General features: G+C 42.8%; 1 protein-coding gene across 15 annotated transcripts in view; it reads left to right on the forward strand.

The window, feature by feature from the left end:
• The window catches only part of FARP1 (FERM, ARH/RhoGEF and pleckstrin domain protein 1), a 184291-nt gene that overhangs the window by 22004 nt on the left and 135543 nt on the right, over positions 1-26744 (forward strand). For all 15 annotated transcript variants that reach the window (XM_083735241.1, XM_083735244.1, XM_083735248.1 and 12 more), the window contains exon 2: positions 14817-15011. In XM_083735241.1, the coding sequence (XP_083591367.1) occupies positions 14841-15011 (171 nt within the window). In that variant the 5' untranslated portion in view covers positions 14817-14840. The remainder of the gene's footprint in view (positions 1-14816; positions 15012-26744) is intronic.

Here is a 26744-nt window from a genome sequence, read left to right on the forward strand (position 1 = left end):
AACTTGGTTGAACAGGGATCTATAGCAAGCTCTTTATCAAACAGCATTCACTTTTCTGAAAACTATTATCTGTATACAGCCTTACATTCTTGGCCTGTGAGTTTATAAATTTTGATTTTTCTTTTGGCTTTGTCTCTTACGTTCAGAGAACTGCGCTGTCTAATTTTGTTCTTTTGTGCATGGGTGGGAGGTGGGTATAGATCAGAAGGTGGAGAACTGCTTTGATACTAGAGTACTGAGAAAAATAATTGTCTATTTAGTCTGTAGTGTGACAGCTGTGTTTATCCAAAGGATGCTGGCATATTTTGAGGTCAAATATTGCTGGTAAAATGTGTTCTATTTCGAGGAATCCAAAGGGAAGGCTAAATGCCTCTGCCAGATTAGACATTTGAAAACAAATTGTTTTACACAGTACAGTGGTGCCCCGCAAGACGAACGCCTCGCAAGACGGAAAACCCGCTAGACGAAAGGGTTTTCCGTTTTGGAGGCGCTTCGCAAAACAAATTTCCCTATGGGCTTGCTTCGCAAGACGAAATGTCTTGCGAGTTCCTGCGGGTTTTTCCCCCTTCCCCCCCTTTTCCTAAGCTGCTAAGCCGCTTATCAGCTGATCCGCTGAAAGCCGCTAAACCGCTAATAGCGCTAATCCGCTAAGCTGTCAATGGGCTTGCTTCGCAAGACGAAAAAACCACTATACGAAGAGCCTCACGGAACGGATTAATTTCGCCTTGCGAGGCACCACTGTATGTGGGATGGAATATCAGACTACATGGAACATTTAAATTAAGGACCAGGGGCGTATCTCATTGTTGGAAGTGCTTCCTTCTCCTCAACCTATCTAGCAAAGGGGAAGAGTTTGGAAGCTTTCATATTTGCTTTTAGTTAACCCTGGTTAAAACAAGCCAACCATGGTTTCTGAAGCTGGCTTATTTAAACTAACCACAAGTAATGTTAACAATAGTTCCATAGGTTCAATGATATCTGAAGCTACAGTTATCTAAAAGCAGAAATGAAAGCTTCTAAGCTTCTCCTCTTGGCTGTATGAGAAAGGAAGAGCATAAGTCTAAGAGAAGGCTAGGTTTGTTTGTGTCTTGCTATACCACAGTTTAGCATGAGGTCCAAATGGAACGAATGAGATGCAGTAGGGATCTCCATGTTACTTTTGAATGCTATTTCTAAACCCTTTTAGGGGATGAGACTCAATATCCATAGTTAATGAGGTCATTGTGTGCCGTAGGATCCTGTGAAAGACCCTAGTCTATGCTGGAGTACCCAATTTTTGCTTCCTTAGAATTATGCTTTCTAAACTTGAAATTGTTTTCAGAAATGTGAAGTGCCCTGCCAAAGCCAGTGTGAGTGCTTAGCAGTGGGAGAAGCAGCTCTTCTTGCTTGTTTGTAAAGTTGAACTAAAACCAGTTCACTCCTGGATCGTCTACCCTTGTATATGTTGCAGCATTTATGTGTACAAAGTAGCACAGTAATAGAGCATGTAAAAAAACCACCCACCCTTGTGTGTGTTTTTTTACAGTGCTTCATATGTAAACAAAACAACAACCCCTCTAGCATCTTAGGAGCTATTTCTCATTGAAGCTGTATGTGTAGGTTTTCTACAAATTCAACGTAAAGGATAGCACATTTCCATTTTGGATTAGCTTTATTCCTCTTAAATGCTGTATTAAAATGGTCCATTAGTAGTATCTCTTACTCGCCACTTCAAGAATTCTTTCACCCCATTAGCAATGAAAATGGACTGCTGTTTGAGTTACACGTCCTGTGGCTGACCTGAACATCTAATATATCAAATTAACCCGTTGAAATGTGCTGCGATTTGGCACCACTGTTCCAACAGCAGTGATTCGCATTCCCGGCTTTACAGCCTTGTTGAACCAGCACTACAAAACTCACCAAAAAATATCCCACTTAGCATGCATACTACTATTGCAGTATTGTAATGTAGTCAGAATAACTGAAAGCTGTTTATTTTCCATCTCAATGAGCTAGCAGCTAATTTTGGTACTTAAGATCCTGGTTTCCATTTCTGTTCCCTGAAACAACTGTAAACTTAGATCTGCGGCAATGCCAAGTTAAAACAAAGCACCTTGGGCGTATGCCGTTGTGAATTTGGTGCAACCTGTGCCATCTGGCAAGAAATGAAAGTATCTTCCCTGAATATTGAATTCATTTCTGCTCTTGTATAGTACTAGAATACACAGTTGTTGTTTGTTTGTTTTGTCTTTTGGCCATATGTTAAAATAGTAGGGTTGGTTGTTTTTTTTTTGAGGGGGAACCCATGTATTGAGCATTTTTATCTATACATCTGATGACTTTCCATATTGTATCTGATGAAATGGGCTCTATTCCATGCAACGATAAAAGCCTGATGAACCACGCCAACAGCCCATGAAGTTCAGTATCCTGATCTCAAAGAGCCCTATGTGAATGGCATTTTCTTCTTTTTCTCTCTCTCTCATTGCACTGGTGTCTACATTCTCCTTGGGGACTGGGCACACATGTCTGGATTCTTCCACAGTGATGCCTGGAAAGAAAGCTGATTACTCGTTATGCACATCTTGCTTGGCTTTCACATGAAAGAGTGTGTGTGTGAGAGTACAAAATCTTCCAGCTGGTACAGCAGTTTTATGTATATATATAAGAAAGTGCCAGCGTTAAAAGACATTCTTGTAAATCAGTGTTGGCCAAACTTGGGTCTCCAGCTGTTTTTGGACTACAACTCCCATCATCCCTGACCCCTGGTCCTACAAGCAAGAGATGATGGGAGTTGTAGTCCAAAAACAGCTGGAGACCCAACTTTGGTCAACACTGGTAAATGCTGACTTGGGGCGGGGGGGAAGCTTGCCTAAAATTTTACAGAAGGTACACCTTGGTTTTCACAAACCAATGGTGAATCAGTAAAATCTTCGCAATGATAGCACATGGGTAATATTGGTTGCTCAGCTGATTGAAAGTGGAACTGTAAGATTCAGATGAAATCCTAAATACATTTTCTTGTAGGTCCGTTGAACTTGTAGAGATTCAGTGTTGTTGTAAATTGGATTTTACACTGTAAAGCAGAATGGTATGTAGAATTTTTAAGCTGTATCTGATGTGATGGAGCTGAAACTTATCTGTGCCTTTACTCTTAAGTCATTTGCTGCTTTTGCATGTTACTGGAAGAACACGCCCACCCGCCCCCAGTCTTTACATTTACGTTGTGGTGAACACAATGCATATTTCTGTTCCTTGTTACTTTTTAAATGTCCCTACTTTGTAACTGAATACAAAGGAAAGCGGAAGATTGATAACTTAGTAAAACGCTCCTTAAATGTGCTTTTCAGACCGACACTAAATACAAGCATAGACGTACTTTGAGTAAGTGCCAGAAATCATTGGGATTTGAAGCAGGCAGTGAGCGCAGTGTTTCTGGAGAGATGGGAAACTAAAAATACTTCCTCTTTTGAGCTGCTAAATATTGATCCTAGGTGCCAATACGTTTTAAAATAGCTTTTATTTTTATTTTTGTGGATTCATTTCAGCATTAACCAGAGTCAAGCTTTGGATGAATGCCCTTTTTCTAATTAGATGATGAAAAATGTTCTATGCTGAGCACAGTAGGAAAGTAGGGCTGTGTTCTTGAAACATCCAAACAAGCAAATGTGGAAGTTAAAATCATACTGCCAATCAAAACTCAGCGGGGATTCTTTATGCAGCCTCTTCTAAAGCATCTATTTTTCCTTTTCATAAAGGCAAATCTGTCAAGCCTTTCATATTTGCTCCTACATGATGAGTGATGACACTGGCTCAGCTGATAAATTTTGGTTCTTTATCTCTCCTCTCGCTGTCTTTTGCGCAGATAATCAATCCCTTCTCTTAACATTGCTTGGCTCTTTGCCACTCATAAGGTTTTGCATTCTTTGCCTTCAGCACTGTAGAGTACTGAAATGCCTGCACCACCCTGTGTTAGAAATTCACGTATATAAGCTAATGGCACCCCAACCCCGGGTTATGGTTGTTGCAACAGAATGTCAAGGCACCATTCCCCCCCCCCCCCATCATGTTTATTGTTGTTCATTTCATTTCTATACTTCTTTATATTTTAAAGAAAAGATTGCAAAAGCGCCTTGCATTAAACAAAAAAATCCAGAATAAAACAAATTCAAGCTTCAAGGAGAATATTTCAGATCCTTGAGAGCCGGTGTGGTGTAGTGGTTAAGAGCGGAAGTCTCGTAATCTGGGGAACCAGGTTCGCGTCTCCGCTCCTCCACATGCAGCTGCTGGGTGACCTTGGGCTAGTCACACTTCTTTGAGGTCTCTCAGCCCCACTCACCTCACAGAGTGTTTGTTGTGGGGGAGGAAGGGAAAGGAGAATGTTAGCCGCTTTGAGACTCCTGAAGGGGAGTGAAAGGTGGGATATCAAATCCAAACTCCTCCTCTTCTTCTTCCTTCTCTAAGTTACACTTTGCTTTCCCCATATTTTTTTTTTTTTTTGTCTACTTATATAGCTGCCCCAATTAGAAGTATTCTAGGAAACCAATGTGGTGTAATGTTAAAGAGTGTCAGACCTGGGAGATCAGAGTGCAATTCCCCACTCAGTCTTGAAACTCACCAGGTGATCTTGGGCCAGCCATGGCCTCTTAACCTAGCTCTCAGGGTTGTTGTAGGAAGGGGGTGAACCATGTATTTTTTGGAGAAAAAGGTCGGATACAAGTGCGGTAGATAAGCTCTTCTCCTTAGCTGCCTAAGAAAACTGGAGGGGCCAGCCAGATGGAGGTGTTCGTCGCCTACCCGGCCTCCAGAGATCTCCATGTGGTCACAATTGCATCCATGCCACTCACAAAACTGGCACCTGGCTAATTTCTATCACAGAATTCCTGACATGAAGGGGAGGGAGGGCAAATGTTTTTGCTTCCCTCTGTGAGGGAGCCTTCCCAGACCCGCTGAAAGAGGCGGTCGTTAAACCGCTTCTTAAAAAAACATCTTTAGACCCGGCCAATTTGGCCAACTATCGCCCAGTCTCAATTCTGCCATTCTTGGGCAAGGTGATTAAGCGGGTGGTTGCTGAACAACTCCAAGCACGCCTGGAGGAAACGGACCATTTGGATCCCTTCCAATCGGGATTCAGGCCTCACCATGGGACTGAAACTGCCTTGGTCGCGCTGGTTGATGATCTCCGGCGGGCTAGGGACAAAGGTGAGAGCTGTTTCCTAGTTCTGCTGGATCTCTCAGCGGCCTTTGACACCATCGACCATAACATCCTTCTGGACCGTCTAGAGGGGCTGGGAGCTGGGGGCACTGTCATACAGTGGTTCCGCTCCTTCCTCCTGGGCCGTGTCCAGAAAGTGGTGGTGGGGGGTGAGTGTTCAGACCCCTGGGCTCTCACTTGTGGGGTGCCTCAGGGTTCTGTCCTCTCCCCCATGCTTTTTAATATCTATATGAAGCCGCTGGGAGAGATCATCAGGGGGTTTGGACTGGGTGTTCATCAGTATGCAGATGACACCCAGCTCTACCTCTCCTTTAAATCAGAACCAGTGAAGGCGGTGAAGGTCCTGTGTGAGTGCCTGGAGGCGGTTGGAGGTTGGATGGCGGCTAACAGATTGAGGTTGAATCCTGACAAGACAGAAGTACTGTTTTTGGGGGACAGGAGGCGGGCAGGTGTGGAGGATTCCCTGGTCCTGAATGGGGTAACTGTGCCCCTGAAGGACCAGGTGCGCAGCCTGGGAGTCATTTTGGACTCACAGCTGTCCATGGAGGCGCAGATTAACTCTGTGTCCAGGGCAGCTGTCTACCAGCTCCACCTGGTACGCAGGCTAAGACCCTACCTCCCCGCGGACTGTCTCACCAGAGTGGTGCATGCTCTAGTTATCTCACGCTTGGACTACTGCAACGCGCTCTACGTGGGGCTACCTTTGAAGGTGACCCGGAAACTGCAATTAATCCAGAATGCGGCAGCGAGACTGGTGACTGGGAGTGGCCGCCGGGACCACATAACACCGGTTCTGAGAGATCTGCATTGGCTCCCAGTACGTTTCCGAGCACGATTCAAAGTGTTGGTGCTGACCTTTAAAGCCCTAAACGGCCTCGGTCCTGTATACCTGAAGGAGCGTCTCCACCCCCATCGTTCAGCCCGGACTCTGAGATCCAGCGCCGAGGGCCTTCTGGCGGTTCCCTCATTGCGAGAAGTGAGGCTACAGGGAACCAGACAGAGGGCCTTCTCGGTAGCGGCGCCCGCCCTGTGGAACGCCCTCCCATCAGATGTCAAAGAGATAAAGAATTACCTGACGTTCAGAAGACATCTTAAGGCAGCCCTGTTCAGGGAAGTTTTTAATATGTAATGCTGTACGGTTTTTAACACTGATTGGGAGCCGCCCAGAGTGGCTGGGGAAAACTCAGCCAGATGGGCGGGGTATAAATAATAAATTATTATTATTATAATTATTATTATTATTTTAGGAGAGAAACTTCCTCCCCCCCCCCCATTAAGTTCCCAGTTAGCAGAGGATAGGGTGACTAAGGCCTGAGGTTTAGGGAAGGAGCCAGAGTTGTGTTTTGCTTTTGTATTTCATTCCAAAGGACTTGCAGGTTGCCTTGGCAGCACCACTCTACTATGTGACCCTTGCCCCAATCTTCTAAAAATTCCATGAAGCTCAGAATATATTGGCAGCTACATGTTTCTTCATCCATGTTGTACGGTGAACCAGTAGCCGCATTTCCAGTTTGGGTCAATATAGAATGCATAGCTGTGTGGCAGTGTTAGAAATTAGCCGGGCACCAGGCACGTTTTGCTACTGGCATTTCAGTTGCAACTACGTGGAGATTTCCAGGCACCAGGTTGGCGACCACCTTTTCAAAACCTCTGCCTTAGTCCATAGTACCATTTCCACTGTGTGCGTTTCTCCTTTTTGCATACTGGGACAAGTGAATTATTGCAAGAGCAAGCTACAGTCAAGCAATGCCGTTGCGATCATAGAATTGTAATGTTGGAAGGGACACCAAGGTTCACCTAGTCCCTACCCCCTGGCGAACAGGCATTCCGTTGTGGCGACTGTAACTTAGATTTAAGATGCCATTTGGCACTTAACTTATATATCTCAGTTTCTAACACTGGTGTGCCGGTAGCAAAAAAAAGCAGATTGTTCACTTTCGCTGCAGAAGACTTTCACAGCCAACACTGACTGAGGTCAATTGAATTGACAGAATTGGCCACTCCTACATTCATATGTGCTCCTTTCTCATCATAATGGAGATGTAATATGCCGTGTACTTGGGTAGTTTGAGTATTACATATATACTAGAAAGGTGGGACATACAGTGGTACCTCGGGTTACATACGCTTCAGGTTACATACACTTCAGGTTACAGACTCCGCTAACCCAGAAATAGTGCTTCAGGTTAAGAACTTTGCTTCAGGATGAGAACAGAAATCGTGCAGTGGCGGCGCAGCAGCAGCAGGAGGCCCCTTTAGCTAAAGTGGTGCTTCAGGTTAAGAACAGTTTCAGCTTAAGTACGGACCTCCGGAACGAATTAAGTACTTAACCCGAGGTACCACTGTACATATTTGCAATAAATAAGCAAGCAAAATCTTTCTGGGTATTGAAGCTAATTATATCACTTTTTGGAAGTGACTAGCAAGGGCTCCTTATCTTTCCTGTTCCTTTTGATATTTGTGTCTCCTTATTCTCATTTGTAACCTTGAGGCTCAAGTACTGTAATGCATTCGTCGAAGGGCTTCTTGTTATTGCCTGGAAGCTTCAGCTGCTGGGAACATGTTGACCTGCCTCTTGGCAAGGTGAGCTCCACTGCGAGTATTTTCTAGCAGAGCTGTGGTTCTCTGGTGAATTGCGTGTTTCAGGCACAATACAAGGAGCTGTTTTTTTCTTTTTGTTTTAACTTGTAAAGCCTCTTGCCCTTTTGCCTCATCCCGATCTCTAAAGAATGAAACAGCAAAGGTTTAATCATGACAGACTCACACTTGGGCTTCTGAGGTGAAAATGGAGAGAACGCTGTATGTATCTCAACTGTAAAGTCTGTTCACAAGCTGTGCCCATGGTAAAGTTTGGTGGGCACCTATAGATATGGGTTCAGGACGCGGGTGGCGCTGTGGGTTAAACCACAAAGCCTAGGACTTGCCGATCAGAAGGTCGGCGGTTCGAATCCCCGCGACGGGGTGAGCTCCCGTTGCTCAGTCCCTGCTCCTGCCAACCTAGCAGTTCGAAAGCACCTCAAAGCGCAAGTAGATAAATAGGTACCGCTCTGGCGGGAAGGTAAACGGCGTTTCCGTGCGCTGCTATGGTTCGGCAGAAGCGGCTTAGTGATGCTGGCCACATGACCCGGAAGCTGTACGCCGGCTCCCTCAGCCAATAAAGCGAGATGAGCGCCGCAACCCTAGAGTCTGTCACGACTGGACTGAATGGTCAGGGGTCCCTTATCTATAGGTATGGGTTAACCATGATTTAATCATTTATGGTTTGTTTGGACAGAAACAAACCACAAGCCCAAGGTTCAAATGTTGCAAGAAGCTGGACCCTGGCTTGTTTCCTAGCAGCGTAACAACAACAGATGTGTAGCGAGAACTTTTCAGCAGTGTGTATCGGCACACTATGTGTCCACATTACATCATCTTACGCATATGCTCAGTGTGATGTGCAAATCTGACCAGTGACTGGTCTAGTGGTTGGAAAAAAAATCTAATCCTGCCTTCTCTCCCTGCTTTTAAGCTAGATTTAAATGTATTAATTAAATTTAATTTTAAATAATTTAACAGGCAACTATGGTTCTGAACTGCAACACTTCAAATCTCATTACATTTTAATACAATCTTCGGATTACTTTAAAAATTCTTAAGTAGCACAGTCATTGTCTTTGCTTACTTAAATTTTATTCCACTTGCTCATAGCACGACTGCTTCTTTTGTTTTCCCTGTTTCTAATGACCTTTAAACCTTGGATAATAATTAATTAAGGCCTCAGGTGTCTTATATTTCTCCTGTATGCAGGGTTTGAAATTAGCAGGGCGCCAGGGGTATTTTGCACTTAAAGATTCTCGATTTGCAAGCACATCAAAAAGTCTGGGTGCCGTTTTTTTGCACCTGCCTGACACTCAATGATTACTGAAATGTACAGTATGTTCTTTGAAGCCTCAAAATTTATTTTAGGGACAGACTGTATGTTAAGGAGTTGAGCAATAACGAGTAGAGTGTTTTGCAAACTGAAGTATGGTACCAATATTTTTATTGTAAACACCAAGTTAAACATGTATTAACAATTTATGTTAAAAAATGTAATATTAACAAAGTGTCACTTATGTGAATTGCGTATTAGTTCATGGTTATAAAATTAATAAAAAGTGATGTGTGTGTGTGTGTGTGCGCGCGCGCACACACCCACCCACCCACCAATGGCAACTAGATATTCTGTTTTGGTGCCCACAACCCAGGTCGCAGGAGCCATTTGGCTCCTAGCTTTTCTATCCCAGTTTCTAACACTGACTGCTTGTCTTTCTTCCTCAAATTTCTTTTCGGCTTGAATCCAGGACCCCACAAATATGGTTGCCACAGTTGCCATGGTGACCAGGAATGTAATTCTGGCAGCCAGAGCTGGGATGGAGTACTGAGAAAAGAGAAGTCAGTATTTTGCCCTTCTGTATTTTGTAACTGCTAGCAATTTTCCCCATTAAGCTCCGCTAAACTGTGCTGCAAGACTGCCGTGTCTCTAATTCTGCCACTCGCTTGCTGTACTCCCAATTGATTGACTGAGGAGGAGTCGCTAGCATCAAATTTAAACTCCTTTTCTACTTCCCATTTCTCTGCAAGTGTTTGTTTGCTACTCTCTGCTGCAATCTCCTAACTTCTCCACTTCAGGAAAGTCGTTTTGCCTTGTCCAGCCACCCCCACCCCCTCCGTTTCCTTGGGACTTGTCTGTTGCAGAGACTGCTTCCAGCTGGCTTCCATCACTGGATGAAATCTCTCCCCACCCCTTACTTTCAGAAAACACCAAACTTGCTCCAGTTGCTTGAGATCCAGTTACAAAAAAAACAACCCAAAGCAAAAACCAGTTCATGTAGAACAAAGTTTTTGTGCAGACTTTTTTTTTCCTTCTTTGCTTTGTTCTTGAGGGGGGTGCGTTTGTTTTTTGTGAAAAGCATCTGGATAGGAGTTGGAGGGTATAAACCAGGACTGAAATCTTTGGGCAGAAAGGCTGTGTTTTGTAGTTGTTTGCAGTATATTTTCAAGGGAATTGGGGGTGGGGGAGTGTATAATTTCTAAAAAGAGGAGGACAGGGACTTAGGCCTATGGAAAACCAATCCATTGGCTATTAAGCAGTTCTCTGTAATTCTGTGGGTGCTGAACTGATCTTGCTCAGTGGAAAGGGAAGGGAATTCTGCATGTGCTCAGAAACACTTTTAGTATATTTCCTCTGGGCAATATAAAAAAATTCTAGCTGCTAAGCTACAGACCTTTGTTGCTCTTTCTATCCCTGTGTTTCTCCTATGTGTTTAACATCATACTGAGCTGGATAACTATTCCAGTACATCAAGTCCTGAAGAATCCTTTCTTTGTCTAGTTGGACAAAATGAACGCCTCTGGGGAGAGCAGCCCTTGCATAATGGATCTTTATAATGTAAACTTGCTCTGATGGAAACCTATTAGTATCCAACCATTGTTTGCCTTGAGGTTGAAACCTCAAATGAGGAGAGAGAAATTAGGAGACTTCTGAAGGCTGTGTAACTACACCATACACCCCTTAAGCATCGTGAGCTGCAGGGAAAACCTCAACCAGAGCACCCCCTTCGCTTGATTTGATCCGTAGCATTGGATGAATTGCTCTGGCACTAACGCAGATGACAGAGCTAGCTTGGCAGAAACGAAGTTTGTGCAGAAACTGGGCAGAGAAACTGGTCCTCATTTTGTATGCCGTAGCAGCTTCTCAACTTGACTACCCTAAAGCACTCTCTGTGTGGCTGCACTTGAAGATGAGAAGGAAACCTCAGCTAGTCCAGAATGTTTTGTTCTGTTGTTGTCTGGGCCCTAGGCATGGAGCGTATTACACCAGTTTTGTGAGAGCTGTGTTGGATTCTTGTTCATTTCAATGCCAGATTCAAGGTGCTGATCTTGACCCTTCAAAGCCATAAATGGCCTGCATCAGGAATATTTGAGGCAACTACTGTATGAACTACCCAAAGAATTCAGATACCAATACTGCAGGTGAGATAGTAATCTGCTAGAAAGAGCATTTGCTATAGTTTCCTTCCGCTTGAAGGAAATCTTCTGTCTTTACCCAGCCTTGGACTCCTATAGAAGACCAGCTGAACCCCTTTTATTTTACATGGGGTATTACATAATTGTCTACTTGACAGCTTTGCTTATTTTTACTTTGGAGGCAAAGAAGCTCGGAATGGCAATTGCAGGAAGTAAGGTAAAGGGACCCTGGACCATTAGGTCCAGTCGTGGCCAACTCTGGGGTTGCGGCGCTCATCTCGCCTTATTGGCCGAGGAAGCCAGCATACAGCTTCCGGGTCATGTGGCCAGCATGACTAAGCCGCTTCTGGCGAACCAGAAGCAGCTCACGGAAACACTGTTTACCTTCCTGCCGGAGCGGTACCTATTTATCTACTTGCACTTTGACATGCTTTCGAACTGCTAGGTTGGCAGGAGCAGGGACCAAGCAACGGGAGCTCACCCCGTCGTGGGGATTCGAACCGCCGACCTTCTGATCGGCAAGTCCTAGGCTCTGTGATTTAACGCAAAGTGCCACCCACATTCCATTTTACATGGGGTATTACGTAATTGTCTTCTTGACTGCTTTGCTTATTTTTAATTTGGAGGCAGAGAAACTCAGCAATTGCAGGAAGTAGTTGCAGGCAAAATTGCCCCCCTTCTTCAGTGAGGCCACTGTCTCTCTTGTTTAGTTCCTGCTTTTCCACACACACATCCCCCAAGCTGATTGGTACTGTACAATGCTGCTCTTTAATCTCATGTTGCCGCACCGCCACCATCAGCAGACCCAAGACCTGGGGCCTTGCTTCCCTTCAGGTCCACTCCCAACAGTAGCCCCTTGGGGGGCATGTATTTTCTCTCCCAACCCTCTCAATTATAGGAAGAGGAAGATCAACAGAAGTCTCTGATTCCATGGTTCTTTGTACATGATGGTTAATCTTGCCTGGCCAGGCCTTAAAAGAGGGTTAAATCTGCTAGGATCAAGGAATATAAATAAAATTGTTCACTTTTCTCTGCATGAGTTTGAAGCCTTCGTCTGATACTTCCCTAGGGACAATATGGGAAGAAAAAACTTATCCCATTAAGTGCCTGTTTTTGGAGCTTTCGGAAGCAGGGAGGTTTTGGGGATTATATAGTGCAGCTTTTTTTCATCCTTTCCCTCTCCAGACATTTTGAGGCCCAACTTTCAGCACCCCTGCTCATTAGCCATGCCAGCTGGGGCTGATGAGGTTTGTAGTCTGAAACAGCTGGAGGGCACCAAATTGGCCCTTGATAAGCATGCATGCCATTGTTTCAGTGATACCCGTATTCGCTGCCCCAGTGAAACAAGCAAATATTTATTCCTTTGCTTTGTGTGTCATCAGCTTTAATAGCAAGGCAGAAGTTCATTCTAGCTTGCTACCAAATTGACCAGGAGTCTCTTCTGTTTGTGTTAATTAAGCAGAAGAGAAGAAAATAACCCCTAGAAAGCAGTGCTTAGTTTTCCAAATTAATAATTGATTTGTTTACAACAATGCAAAACTTGAAAGTATTTCTAAAGTGATTTTGTAATATATATTTTTTTATCGTCCTACATATCTTGGTATACTAAGGCAGAATTATTGACTTTGAATGGATGGTGCATACTACAGAACTAATCTGTGTGTGCTGAATTACACCAAATAAGCAGCTGTTGCGCCATTTAATTTCTAGGACTATACAAAGGATGGACAGTAGCAAGGTCCACAAAATTTGGCTGTACCTGGTAGCCAGCTGGAACCTTTGACTTTCTACCAGCTCACAGGTCCTGCTCTGAACAGGAGAGTTAAGGTTCACTGGAAAACAGTTTGTAAAAACAAAAAACAAAACCACTGGTCTGCTGGTGCCCAGGGATTCACATATCAGCATGGGTGGTATTAGTGCTTTAGTGGTAGAATTTGTATCTTAGGTCAGTGTTACATTATTTAGGCTGTTAAATTCACATGCTAATATGAAATAATGAATAACATTGAATTAAAAAACAGCAACAACAGTCATTTCCTTTTCTGCCGTTCTGCCCTGCTTCTGATCCCTGGCACTATGACTGTGTTTAAAACGACTGGAATGGCTGGGTCTATTATTACTGCATGTTTGTTCAGCCAGAAAGTTAAATTCCTGTTCCTCCTGTTTTGTTACATGCTTGTTAATGATCATCGATCAGGGCATACAAGTCCAGGAGAGATGGAAAGGCAATTACCCAGCTAGACAAATACTGTGGATGGTAGCATCAGGTTCAGTCTCAGACTCAGGCTGTTTTGAAGAACAAAAGAAAAGAGTGGGATAAAAATTTATATGAGGTTTTATATATATATATATATATATATATATATATATATATATATGGTTTGACAGATCAGACTAAGGGCCCTTGCATTATGTATCAAACGATAAAGCAACAGAAGTAATAAAAAAGGCAAGATCAGTTGCATCAACAATTGGCCTTTCCATAGAAGATAGTAAAACGTGAGATTGCAGAAGAATTAGAAGTTCGTTTAAAGTTATGTCTTTGAAATAGTTTGCTATCCTTGAGTTTGCTTTCAAGTGTGCAATAATAAAAGGTGGGGCGTTTTCTTCCAAAGTGATGTAGCGATCTTCCCTGTTTGGTTATGTTCTATAATTATTTATTTATTTATTTATTTATTTATTCCCCGCCCTCCCCAGCCAAGGCCGGGCTCAGAGCGGCTTACAAGCAATAATAAAAACAAGATGAATGATTACAAACTTAAAAACAAAAATAAATTATGTGAGGGGAGGGAGGGCATGAAAAAGACAAGTTCGATTATTTCCATTACAGCTTAAGTTTTTTTGAGCTACCATAATTCTAAGTCTGGTGCAGTTTGATTCTAGTTGTATATCCCAACTACCTTTCCGTTGGACCTGCTTAGCATATATATCATTTAATTGTTTCAGGTTCTGATTGGTGAAGACATGGAACTTTTCATAGTTAAATGCCATTTTGAACAGGTAGTAGGTTTTGTTCATTTAGTTTTTTTGCACATGTTGCATTTGGAATTATGAGTGAGCTTGGCCACACAGAATTGCAAACATTGCAACTGGTGAAAGTGAAGATATTTCCTCCCTCCAATTACTGCTTAGCTTGTCTTTATAATGCTTGTGGCATTGCAGATCTTCGCACTTATCTCTTGGTATCTTGAGGGTTGATACGATATATTTCTTGATTCTTCCTCCTTCTGGAGTGCAAGGAGATCAGCGAAACAATTTGAGGTGTATGGTACCTGCTCCTCTTCATTTCACAATCCGAAATGATGTAAGAAGATGTAGTGCCTGGCTGATAAACCAAGACTGCAACTATTACACATTTCCTAAGTCCCATTGAAATCAGTGGGACTTACTTCTGAGTAAACCTACAACAGATTGTACAACACCAGCAAGATACTAGGGGGTTCAAACACCATTTTAAAAAAACGTTACGAGGACAGATACCCTGTGCATCTTTTGCTCAAAAGGAAAACAATTCACAGCTACAAAATGGTGTGATGTAGTACATTCCTGTGTGCATTATTGTCTTTGAACAGTTTTTAAGTAATGTGGCTTCATATTTTCTTTCTTTCTCTGTCTCTCCCATTAACAGATATAGAAACTAGCTCCTCCAAACATGGGTGAAGTGGAGCAGAGAACAACAGCAGGATCCCGGTTAGGAGTTCAGGAAAATGCCGGGATCAGTACTTTGGAACATGGACAAAAAATGCCCACAACCCCTACAGGAAAACTTATTTCTATCAAAGTCCAGATGCTGGATGATGCACAGGAAGCTTTTGAAGTTCCGGTAAGATGATTTTCATTGCCTGTGGTTTATTGCTGGCTGGTTACAATTTTATTGTGCACAATATTACTTTTGTATTTTGTGTTTAATGTACACATGGGTTGAAATTGCAATGAGGATCTAGTTACCTATTGTATTTCTCATAGAAAAGTGTACGTTTTAAAGGTTGGTATTATGTTGCATTGTCCTCCATTTTAGGAACCAACGCTTTAATCATAGACAGTCACACCAAAATACTAGGATGCAAATGAATTAAATTATCTTAAATGAAAAGGTTCTTTTTTAAAAAAACAATTAGCTCCTTTGACAATCTTCTAGTGGAATCCCTGTTCTTTTTAATACATTGTGTTCATAAATGGCTCACTAATGAGTTTGTTTCCATTGCCTCGACAAAGGTGGTTACATAACTTCGGTTATCTGAGGACCACTTCTTACAATACTCTTAGTCATTTGGGCACTGATACAAAGTGCACACACATTACGAATTAGTTGTGAATGAAACATGCGCTGAGCTGGAAAGGACTGACCTGCTTCCTTGCCATTCATGAAAACAAGTGGTGATTGCAAGTCATGTGTGGTCCTTATATATAAAGGGGCTAAATATGCTTCTATTACATTATTTATACAGAGAATTCTACAGAATCGTTCTAAGCACAGTTCTGATTTAACCGGTGGGGAACCCTGCAAAATTCATTGGATGCAGTGCGAATTTATGATGGAGCAGAGGATTTTGTTGTCGTTGTTTGTCTCTTTCTCTGTCTCTCCCCAATCGTGTCATAGTGAAAAAGTGAAGAAAAAGGAGAAATGTACCCCCGCCTCCATTCCTTTGCACTGCAACTCTTGGCAGGGTTGGGGAGGAGCTGCAGTTTCTTGTGCTGTCTCAGCTGAGCTCAATCAACTCAAATCAACTCGCTAGTCCCTCATATTGCCCTTTGTGTGGAAATGCTCTTGACTTGAACTGGTTCAGGAGAGTTTGGGTTAATCCCAACATGTTCTGCAAAGATAGTTTGATACACACACCCTCCATATTTTCCAGCACTTCACACCTAGACTCCTTGTATTAACTAGATAGGGTAAATGATATAAAAGCATGGCTGCAAGTTTGGTCTCCTTAATAATGTCTAAATGGTGAATGCATCCTAGTAACAGATTGATAAATGCCTTCCTTAAATGTTTCGGTTCGAAGAACCAATGGAGTGCATGGTTTTCAGATTGGTTAGCATGGTTCTGAATGTCTGGAATGCTAAGAAGAGAACTCTTTCACTCTCTCTTTAGCTGGCTTACAATGTGACCTTAGGGCAGTTGATTAGCCTTACAGGATTGACTTTCCATCTGTTTCAAAGAGGGATTTGCCCTGTATCAGTGCTGTCGTTTTAAGGCATTCCTCCTCATTTTTGACATGAGCAGCCATGAGGTCCCGTTACACAGTTGGCTGATAACACCCAGTCTCAACCAGCAACGGAACCAACAGCACAAGAACTGTAGAAATGCTTCACCTGGCCTATGAGGTTGCTCAGACTGAAAAGCAAGTCCAATCTGTTGTTCAGTAACAGATAGAGCTGCTCTCTCACTGTACATGTCAGCTTGCTTGCTTGCAGTGTTAGGAACTGGGATAGAAAAGCTAGGAGCCAAATGGCTTCTGGGACCTGGGTTGTGGGCGCCAAAACAGACTGTCGAGTCGCCATTTGCGGGGGGTCGGCAACAATTTTTATTTATTCTTTTGATAAGCATGAAGTAATACACAATTCACATAAGAGACACATGGTCAATACCACACTTTTATGAGAAATTGTTGATACATGTTTAATTTGGTGTTTACAATAAGAATATTGGTACCATACTTCAGTTTTCAAAACACTTTACTCTTTATTGTTAAACTCCTTAACATATTGTCTATCTTTAACATATACTTCGAGGCTTCGAGTCACATACATTTCAGTAATCCTTGAGTGTCAGCCAGGTGCAAAAAAATGACACCCAGACTTTTTGAGGTGCTTGTAAATGGAGAATCTTTAGGCGCAAAATGCACCTGGCGCCTGCTAATTTTGAACCCTGCTTGCTTGCCTCCAGGCTGCTAGTTCTGACTATTGCGCAGGGATTTGGTGCTTGAAGCCGGTGTTTTCACTCAGGGCTTCCTCACAGACTGTATTACACACCATGGACTTGCTGACACCATGGACTTGCTGACACTGATTTGATTGGAACTAGGATGGCAATTCATTACCCGAGGTCAACGCTTTCTCCTTTCATTAAGGCTTTGGGAGATGTTAAATTGTATTAAAAGAAATAGCAGAAGTGGTAGTTTCCTAGTTTCATTTATTCTGCTTATGGGTAAAATAAAGGGATTCACGGAGCTCATATATTATTAAATACATTGGCTGGTTGATCTTCGTTACTCTCCACATTCCTGCTCTTTTTAAAAATAAGTTTAAGATTCAGGAAAGTCACAGCATTCTCTATTTTCCCCTGTATAATTTTTATTAAGTTTCCTATTTTACAATTTAAAATATTCATTAAACAACCTTAAAATATTAATGACTTCCCTTCTTCTCTTTCCGTGGTTCAATTTGCATACCGTAAATCCATGCATATTTTACATAAACTAAACCATTCAGTATTCCATTAATATATCCATCAAAACTTGTTTACACTGTTGAATTTATCTTAATGTTGCCACCATTTTCAAGTGTATAGTTTACCCCCATATATTCAACAAACATTTTACAATCTTCTTTGAACGTATGTTCTTTTTCTCTTATGTTAGGTCTGCAAGCTGTGCATATTCCATCAATTTAAGTTGCCATTCTTCTTTAGTTTGGACCTTGCTTGTTTTCCATTTTTTGGGCTAAACAAACACGAGCTACAGTAGTAACATACATAAATAGCCTTTTTTTTGACCCCTGGGAATTTCCATTGAATTATCCCCAACAAAAAGGACTCTGGGTTTTTTTGGAAAAGTACTTTTATACATTCCCCCCCCCAATTAAATAGAAATTATTTCCCAATAAAAAGTCACAGCTTTCTCCACCCTCTTGCACAGCTTCTCCCTTCTTTGCAGAGGTCATGCTGGAGACATTTGTACTCTTCATCCTCCAATATAGGCAGTGGACAGTCCAATTTGGACTGTCCAATGCCTATATTTGGACTGGAGGCAGTATACAGTTTCTCCCAATTTCATCTGGGGTTTGTGTTGGCTGAAACACACTTAATGAGGATATTGTACCATGCAAACCGCCTGGGATCTCTTGAGGAAGGGCAGTATACAAATTAAATAAATACAACAATAATAAACAAACGTGTTCCTAGCATCTCCTCCTGCCTGCTCCTTCGGTCTTCTAAGGCTTTAGCAAAGTTTATTTTCTGTGTGCCTCTATTCACATCCTGTGCCAGAGCTTGGCATTATCCAGATGTTGCAGCTGTGAGTTCATCCATCAGCTGAGGTAAAGAACAGGCGAGGGTGGGGCAGCGAAGGTGGATGCATGCAGAATAGTTACGGTAGGCAATAAAACAAAGGGGTTTCTGCTCCCCCTGCTCGCAGCTGAGATGCTGTGGTGCTAAATGGAATAGAGGAAAGGATTGGTGTGGCTGATAGTTATGGCTCTATCGTCATTTAAAAAGACATTGGGGTAGGGGTGGGGACCTGCACCAGGACTGAAAACACACTGTAGTTCTATGAAGCACCCATAGCCCCTGTGTTTCAAAAAATAAAATCCCCAATTCACTCATCTGAACACAAATACCGTATTTTTCCCTCTATAACACGCAGATTTTTTCTCCTAAAAAGTAAGGGGAAATGTCTGTGCGTGTTATAGAGCGAATGTGTGGTCCCTGGAGCCGTTTGTCCCAAGTGCATGGCAAAAATCAGGCAAAAATCATATTGCGCCGTCACGGAGGAGAGGAGGCTGCTGCTTTCCTGCATTCTGCCTCAGGGTCTTACTGCCCACCCTGTTCTGTTTCGGTTGCTGTTTGCTCAAACGGAACAAAGAGCAGTGAAATCCCCTCCCCTCCAGGCAACCCCTTCCCCTCCAGGAAAGCAGAGAGGAAAGCAGAGGTCCTTCCTTCTAATTCCTCTCCGTGCTCCCTCTCCGTGCTCCGCTGCTGCTGCTGCTGCTGCGTCTGGGGACTCGGCAGGCAGCGGAAAACATGCAGATGAGAGAGAGGGGGGGAGGGAGGGCTGGCTTGGGTGGGTGGGTGGACTTTTGCCTTCCTTCCCCCCCCTTTAAACCCCTCTCCTGCATTCTTAGCCAGCTGCTTCTCCGCACACCCCTCTCGTGCTCCTTGTCCCTTCTATATTTTTCCTTCCCTCCCCACTTAAAACGTGGTTACAAAGCATGGATCCACATGGATCCTCAGGATCTTTGCATTGGGTCAGCCCAAATTCACCATCAGAGCACATAGCATGTCCATGGCTACAGCCTGCCCCCCCCCCCAAATCACGCACCCACTGTTGCCTGGGGCTGCAATGGTGCAAAAACGTGGTTACAAAGCATGGATCCACAGGGATTCTCAGGATTTTTGCATTGGGTCACCCCAAATTCACCATCAGATCACATGTCTGTGGCCACAGCATGAAGCACAAAAATGATACATCCACTGTTTCATTCAGAATGTTTTTTCCCTTGTTTTCCTCCTCTAAAAACGATGTGCGTGTTATGGTCAGGTGCGTGTTATAGAGCGAAAAATACGGTAATTCCCCACCCAACCTTTTAAACGTGTTTTTATAGCTTGGGTTTTCGCAGTTCTTGCCGCTGCTGCAGCTTCTTCGACACTCTGCTTTTGTGTTTCTTTGATTTTACAGTGTCTGGGGTTTTTTTAATGGTGCATCACACTGATGAGTACTCTAAACTCTATTCCCGGGCAGCTTGTAAATGGGCAAAGTAACACTGCAAAGAGCTTATTTTGTTGTATCATACAGTTCTGTTCTTCACCCTCTTGCAAGATTTGTAGCTCTAGGTTTTTTTTGGGGGGGGGTTAAGCGTCAGTCGAGGGAGTTGTGCAGAAACCACAAAGCAATCTTTCAGGCAAGTTGCCCTTCCTTCCAACTTCAGAAATGAACAGCAAGTCAAGTGTCATCTATTCATCATTCTGAGGCTTTATTCTCCGTGCCTGAAATTCTCCATGCCTGAAATTATGTGGCCGTCACTGTCAAAACTATCCCCAATGGAAAGTAGGGCATTTAAATATTCACCGAGTAGTTAGTCCCAACAGCCAAGCCGAGTCTTGTGAATTAAGAAGAGGGAAGTGACATTTCTCTTCAGCAACTTGGAGCTGCAGTAGTTTTAATTCCTGGCAGAACACATTTGGCACAGACTCCTAAAAGGACGGAAGACTTTTAGCCAAAGTGTAATTACATTGTGTGTGTTGAAATGCAAGGGGTCATGTGCCTCATCTTTTAAAATATTCATGTTTTCTTCAGAATGATAAAACATGGATTTAGTGTTTTTTTGAATAAATTTTATCTGTGCTTATAGAGGAAAAATACAAAACTTAATATTAAATATGTTTTCCTCTCTTTTTTTGGTCCAAACTAAAACTGTGATATAAATGCAATAAAAACATAAAGGGGGGGGGGGAATGGAATAAAGAAAGAGAGGGAGAAAGAAAAAAAGAAAGAAAGAGGTTAAGAGAGAGAGAAATAAAATTGAGAGGGTAAGGGACTTATGAGTCTTTGTCCGCTATATATAAACCATATTCACTTCATCTACTCCCGATATAACACCCAACAAAGCCACTCCCATTTCATATTAACAACAACTCTATAAATTGGGTTAGGCTAAGAGATGGGGAAGGAGGTTAAACTGGCCTCAACCAGGGCCAAGGCCTTTTTGGCTTTGGCCCCGGCTTGGTGGAACACTCGTGTCACAAGAGACCAGGGCCCTGCGGGACTTGACATCTTTCTGCCTGGCCTTCGGTCCAGACCCAGTTTGACCCTCCTCTATGGAACCCTGTAAAGTTACCTCTTAGGCTCTTTTATTGGCTCATGTGGGACCAACATGAATAGCCGGCCCTGATGAACACTTGAGGTTCCCGACCTCTATGGTTGTAATTTCATGGGCAGTCATTTGATTTTATCCTGATTCTAATTTTTAAGCTGTATTTTAATCAATTGTTTGATTGTGTTTTAATGTATTTGATATTAGCCGCCCGGAGCCTGTTCTTGGCCAGGGAGGCTGGGGTATAAATAAAAAATTACTGGTACCTACTTACTTACTACTATCCAGTGAACTTCATGGCCGAGTGGGGATTCAAACCCTGCCCTCCTAGGTCCTAGTCCAACAGTCTAACCATTATGCCACACTGGGTCATGTTGGTTCTCAATATCAAAACACTCTTGTTGGCTGCAACTCTTGTCATCTGGAAGCCGAATGTGCAAAGCTACCCCACCTTTGCTGCCCCACCAACCATACTGGATCCATGACACACACAGAATTTTTTTTAGACCTTTTCTCCAGTATTGCCTCCCCTCCCTCTAGAAGATGACACTCGCTGCAATGTTGGGGGCAATGGCACAATATTTGATGTAAAAACAAGGTGATGCAAGCTCTGACTAAAAAAAACGAGAAAGCAGCCTTTTGTGTTACAAGCAAACTGGTGTAGGAGGGAGTGTAAACGAGTTTCCGGGCTTCCGTGTTGCACATGTGGGGAAGTGGCACATAGAGTGAGATATATGAGTTCCAGGTAAATATAGAACTGTGATGGTCCACAATTGCAATCAGGTAATGCCAGGAGCGTTTCGCAACAGCAGTAATTTCTGAAATTTAGATCCCACCTTTCTATATCAGGCATACAAGCTTCAAATCTGATTTAATGCAATCAACATACTCCAAGCAATGTAAACCAGCACTGAAACAACTCTGCATGGTTAAAAGCAGCATTATGACGGAATGTTCAAAGCATATTCATTTATTAGCAGTTTCTTCAACCTAAAAAAAAAAAGGTTTATTTCTCTCTCTCCACCCCCCACCCCCACCACTGATTTTCTATTTCATGTTGTCTTTGGCCATCCCTTTTGGCAAGTAGTTGTTGCTACTGATATGGGCATTATACAAGGAGGAGCCTTCAAAATTCATGCAGCTACCTTGCAAAATCAAGTCCTGTAGAACAGAAGACTTGTTTTTAAGGGTGGGATAGAGAGAGGCTGCTCTAATATCTGGAAACGTGTGTGTATATGGGAGAATGTGGAGAGATAAGGTGATCAAATAAGTAATGCTTAACAGAAACTGAAGCACTGATTTGTCACAATTTGCAAAAACAATGTCGCTGTTCTAAAACAAATAGCAAATGTTCAGTTGGTAGTTTTGTGCCAGTTTTGCTTTTCAGTAGCCTAGTGCCAAGTAATTATTAATTTTTTGCATATTTCGATATGAGAAAGCAGTAGCTACAATTTTCCATTTTCTTTCCATTGTAACCTTTCCTCTCAAGTGACCGGTATGTCAGCCAGACATTTCCGTGTCTTTTCACCAGTGGATTTTCCTGCTTGGTTTTGTGTTTCCTGATCCATGTGGTTCTCATTAAATGCATTTTTTATGAACTTAGAAAGGGAATTGCCTATGTGAATGCTAGACACCAGACATCAATTGACTTACTGCATTTCAATTTAATTTATGTAACTCTCCCACCCACCCTGCTAACACAACTATACTTGAGTTGCTTGGAATTTGAGTCCAGTCATTAATCTGTCTTGTCCCTTCAGTCTCCTTAAATCTTAATGGCTTGATCACTTTAATAAATTTGTGCGTGTTTTGCATACATTCTCTTAACTTTAAATCTTGCACACCTTTTTCTTAATTTGTGACGATTCTTTATCTCTCTGCTACTTCTCAGCTCATGGCTGTATTTTAAAATATCTATGACAGCGTTGGGGGAAATAGTTCAAATTCCTAGATGCCGGCATCATATTTTTAGACACCAAGCCTGTGCAGGGCTAAATAAATATTTCACATTCCTAGATGTTAGCAAACACGTGTATGTGCCTGTCTTCCTGGACCCTCAACTCTACTAAGCAATTCAGTAAACCAAAAAAGTTGCACCAGAAATTTATGAGGCTACAGTTCTTTACTCATTTCTCTGGGAGTAAGACACAGTGGGGCTTGATTTCTAGGTAAACATGCATAAGATTGTGCTGCAAAGCCATGCTAGACCAAGAGGCTTCTGCTTAGAGGTACAGTGGTACCTTGAGTTACACATGCTTCAGGTTACATACTCTGCTAACCCAGAAATAGTGCTTCAGTTGAAGAACTTTGCTTCAGGTTAAGAACAGAAATCGGGATCCGGCGGCGCGGTGGCAGCAGGAGGCCCCATTAGCTAAAGTGGTGCTTCAGGTTAAGAACAGTTTCAGGTTAAGAACGGACCTCCGGAACGAATTAAGTACTTAACCCAAGGTACCACTGTATATAGAACTGAGCTGTTGAGCAAAGTGAACAGAAATAATTTAGCCTCTTTCATCGGCTCTTTAAAGCATGCATCTATTTTTGTTAACTAGCATACTTTAATTTGATCTCTGCTGAGATAAGAAAGTCAGCTTTGCATGATGGTCCAAGTGAGAGGTGCCTGCAATTTTAACGTTGTATTCTGACCTTGCTGTGTGGCACTCCGTTGAGAACTCTTAGGATCTGGCCGAAGGGTCTTAATGCTGGTACAATGCCCGTGCACAAATGATGCTTTCTTCCGTTGAGATCAAAGGAAATCCCGTGCAATCCTGTGCGTGGCTTTCCCAGCAGTAAATGCTTGGGTGGTTTCCCTGGCAGGGATCAAAGACACTTGGCTCCATCCCAGTTGCAATAATAGTATTTAAATTTAGCTGCTGCCAGTCTATCCATTGTTTGGGCTGCCATAGATAAGGCAGGTTGTAATGGCCTGTCACGTAACATTAGAATTTAATGAAAGAAGTCAAGAGATGGTTTGCATTAGTCTGGACCAAGCCATACATCCGAAATATATGCCTATCAAATTGAGTCACAATTTCTCGCGTTTCCACTATTCAGCTTAAGTTGCAACTAATTATATATAACATATCATTTGGTGTGCTTGGTGGTTTTATTTCACACAGACAAACTCAAGGACCGAATTAGGTGCTGGAAAGTTGGCAAAGGGTAAGCTGTTCCCACTAAAACAACAACCCAATTTAGGAGTATGTAGCACAAGGAAGGATGTGAAAAGCAATTGTCAGATTGGATGACAAGGCCTTTTTTTGAAGTGTTCCCCCCCTCTCATTCTCTGCTTGTGTCTTTGTCAGATTTAGTTCAAATTAAAGAATGTCTAGGTTAGAATGACCTATTGTTTCCTATTTCAAAACTGGTGATTTAGAAGTACAAAAGCTTCAGGTTGCACTTAATTGGTGTGGCCTGGCCTTAATACATGCAATTCCTCCTATGCTCAGCGTTGTCTTAACTTTGCATTGGGCAGAGCATAAAGGCATTTGATATTATGACCAGAACCCTATTATAAGTAGCTTGTATGAAGTGCTTCATTATATCTGGGGGGAGAGGGGACTGACTGGCATGGTTACCATTGTTCTCACCCACAAACGTGCCTCTTCCTACAAGCAGGTAGCCACGTGGAGAGGAGCCCATGCAGTTTGTGTTCATAGCAGCAGCAACCACAGTGCCTGCACAGTGTAAATTAATATCTTCCTTGTTGTACCATGGTATGTTGCTGCTGCTGCTTTGTCAATTTCAAGAATAATGAGGAAAGATTTGGGTTTCACGACCCAGCCTCTGTAATACGATATACATGGATCAATGCCAGATGCCAAGCAACTTAGCATTTATAGCTTTTGTAACCAAAGCAGACTTAATGGTGGCCTTTAAGCGGTGGGGGTGGGGAAGGTTCAAGAGTAATCAAATGATTTGATTTTGTTGTTGTTCTTGTTCTGTCACCACATCAAAAATTGCATTTTATTTTTTATTTTTATATAGAAAATGAGTGAGAAGAGAATTGCATGCGAGTAAGAATGTATGGTAGCATACTTGCTTTAGATCAGTGGTGTCCAAACTCTTTTCAAAGAGGGCCAGATATGATGAAGTGAAGGGGCTGTGGGGGCTGACCAAAGAACCAACCATAGTTTTACCCTAGGCCCCTGAAATGGACTTTGCTTTAGGCTAATGTCTAGGGCAGTGTTTCCCAACCTTGGGTCTCCAGCTGTATTTGAACTACAATTACCATCATCCCTAACCACTGCCCTTTCTAGCTAGGGATGATGGGAGTTGTAGTCCAAAATCAGCTGGAGACCCAAGGTTGGGAAAGACTGGTCTAGGGTATGGTGTAGTTGTTTGTGTGTCAGGCTAGGAGCTAGGATAAGGGAGGCACAGGCTCCAATTGCCACTCATTTATGAGGCTCACTGGGGAACCCCGGGTCAACCGCCATCTCTCAGCCTAAATTGCATCACGTGAGGATACAGTGGAATAGGGAGACTTGTGGATACCGTGTTGAGCATATAAATGAAATGAAATATTTGGTTGTTTCTCCATTTATTGCAGTACCGACCCTCCCTAGCTCATCTCACATAGGAGGGGAGAGGTGGTTATCACTTGCAGATGAAAATAAAAGGGTATCTGATCATTTTCTCATTGGTGGAACTCCTGGAGCCACCAGTAGGATTTTTCGGGAGCAAGTTGAGAACCCTCCTCTAAAACAGGGTTTCCCAAAACTTGGGTCCCCCCAGCTGTTTTTGGTCTACAATTCCCACCATCCCTGACCCCACTGGTCCTGCTAGCTTAGGTATGATGGTAGTTGTAGTCCAAAAATGTCTGGAGACCCAAATTCTAAAATTCCAGTGCTCCTGCTCCCCTCAAGGGTTTCACCAGAGTATGTTCAGTCTCTGTGCTCAGTGTTCCTGAACATACAGTGGTACCTTGGTTTACAACCATAATCCATTCCGGAGGTCCGTTTGTAAACCAAAACAGGTGTAACCCAAGGCACGCTTTCACCAATGGGGCTTCCCCAAAAATTTGTTCGTAAACCAAAAAGAAAAAAGGTTGTAATCCCAAAAAAGGTTGCAAACCAGGACATGCACTTCCAGGTTTGACATGTTTGTAATCCAAAACGTACGCAAACCAAGGTACCACTGTAATCCATTAGCAAGAAATTCATTGCAGGGTCTTACTCATTGGTTTTGCTTCCTCCTGTTGCTGAGGAATGTTTAGGGATATATTATATAACACTTTCCTGGAAGTGGACCCAACCTTTTCGCTGGCACAAGCGTTATTGTTTCTCCCTTTAGAAAGGGCTCTCTCTAGTTCTGCTGCCATGCCATGTTTGGGGTCCCGCTAAAGAGAATTGAATTTGAAGGAGAAAACATGTCCTGCCAAAACGCTGTCCCTGGTCCAAGCGCTGCAGCTGAACACTTTTTGAAAGTGCATTAAGCCCAAGTGTCTGAGAGGATAGAAGGCAGCCAGCTGGCTGATAACTGCAGGGTATACTTCCTTTTCTCTCTTGACTAGGAAGGAGGGACTGGGAACAAGCCAGCTGAGCGTTCACTTGAGAAAAGGAGAGAACAAAACTACCACATTCTTTTTAGTCTGACATATGAAGTGAGCTCAGGAACTCTGTGCAAAAATCTTGCCCGAACTCTTGTTTTCAAAAGGATGTATGCATATACTGTATGGGGAAACCGTGTGCCCATCGGCTTGATTTGCATAGTTAATGTGAATGTTCAAAGTGGGATTTTAGTTACTTGTGGGTTTTCTTTTGCGGACTTTTGAATTTTCTATCCAGAAATGACAAAATGATGGAAA

The sequence above is a fragment of the Podarcis gaigeae genome (assembly GCF_964106915.1).
Source record: "Podarcis gaigeae genome assembly, chromosome: 4".
Lineage (NCBI taxonomy): Eukaryota > Metazoa > Chordata > Lepidosauria > Squamata > Lacertidae > Podarcis > Podarcis gaigeae.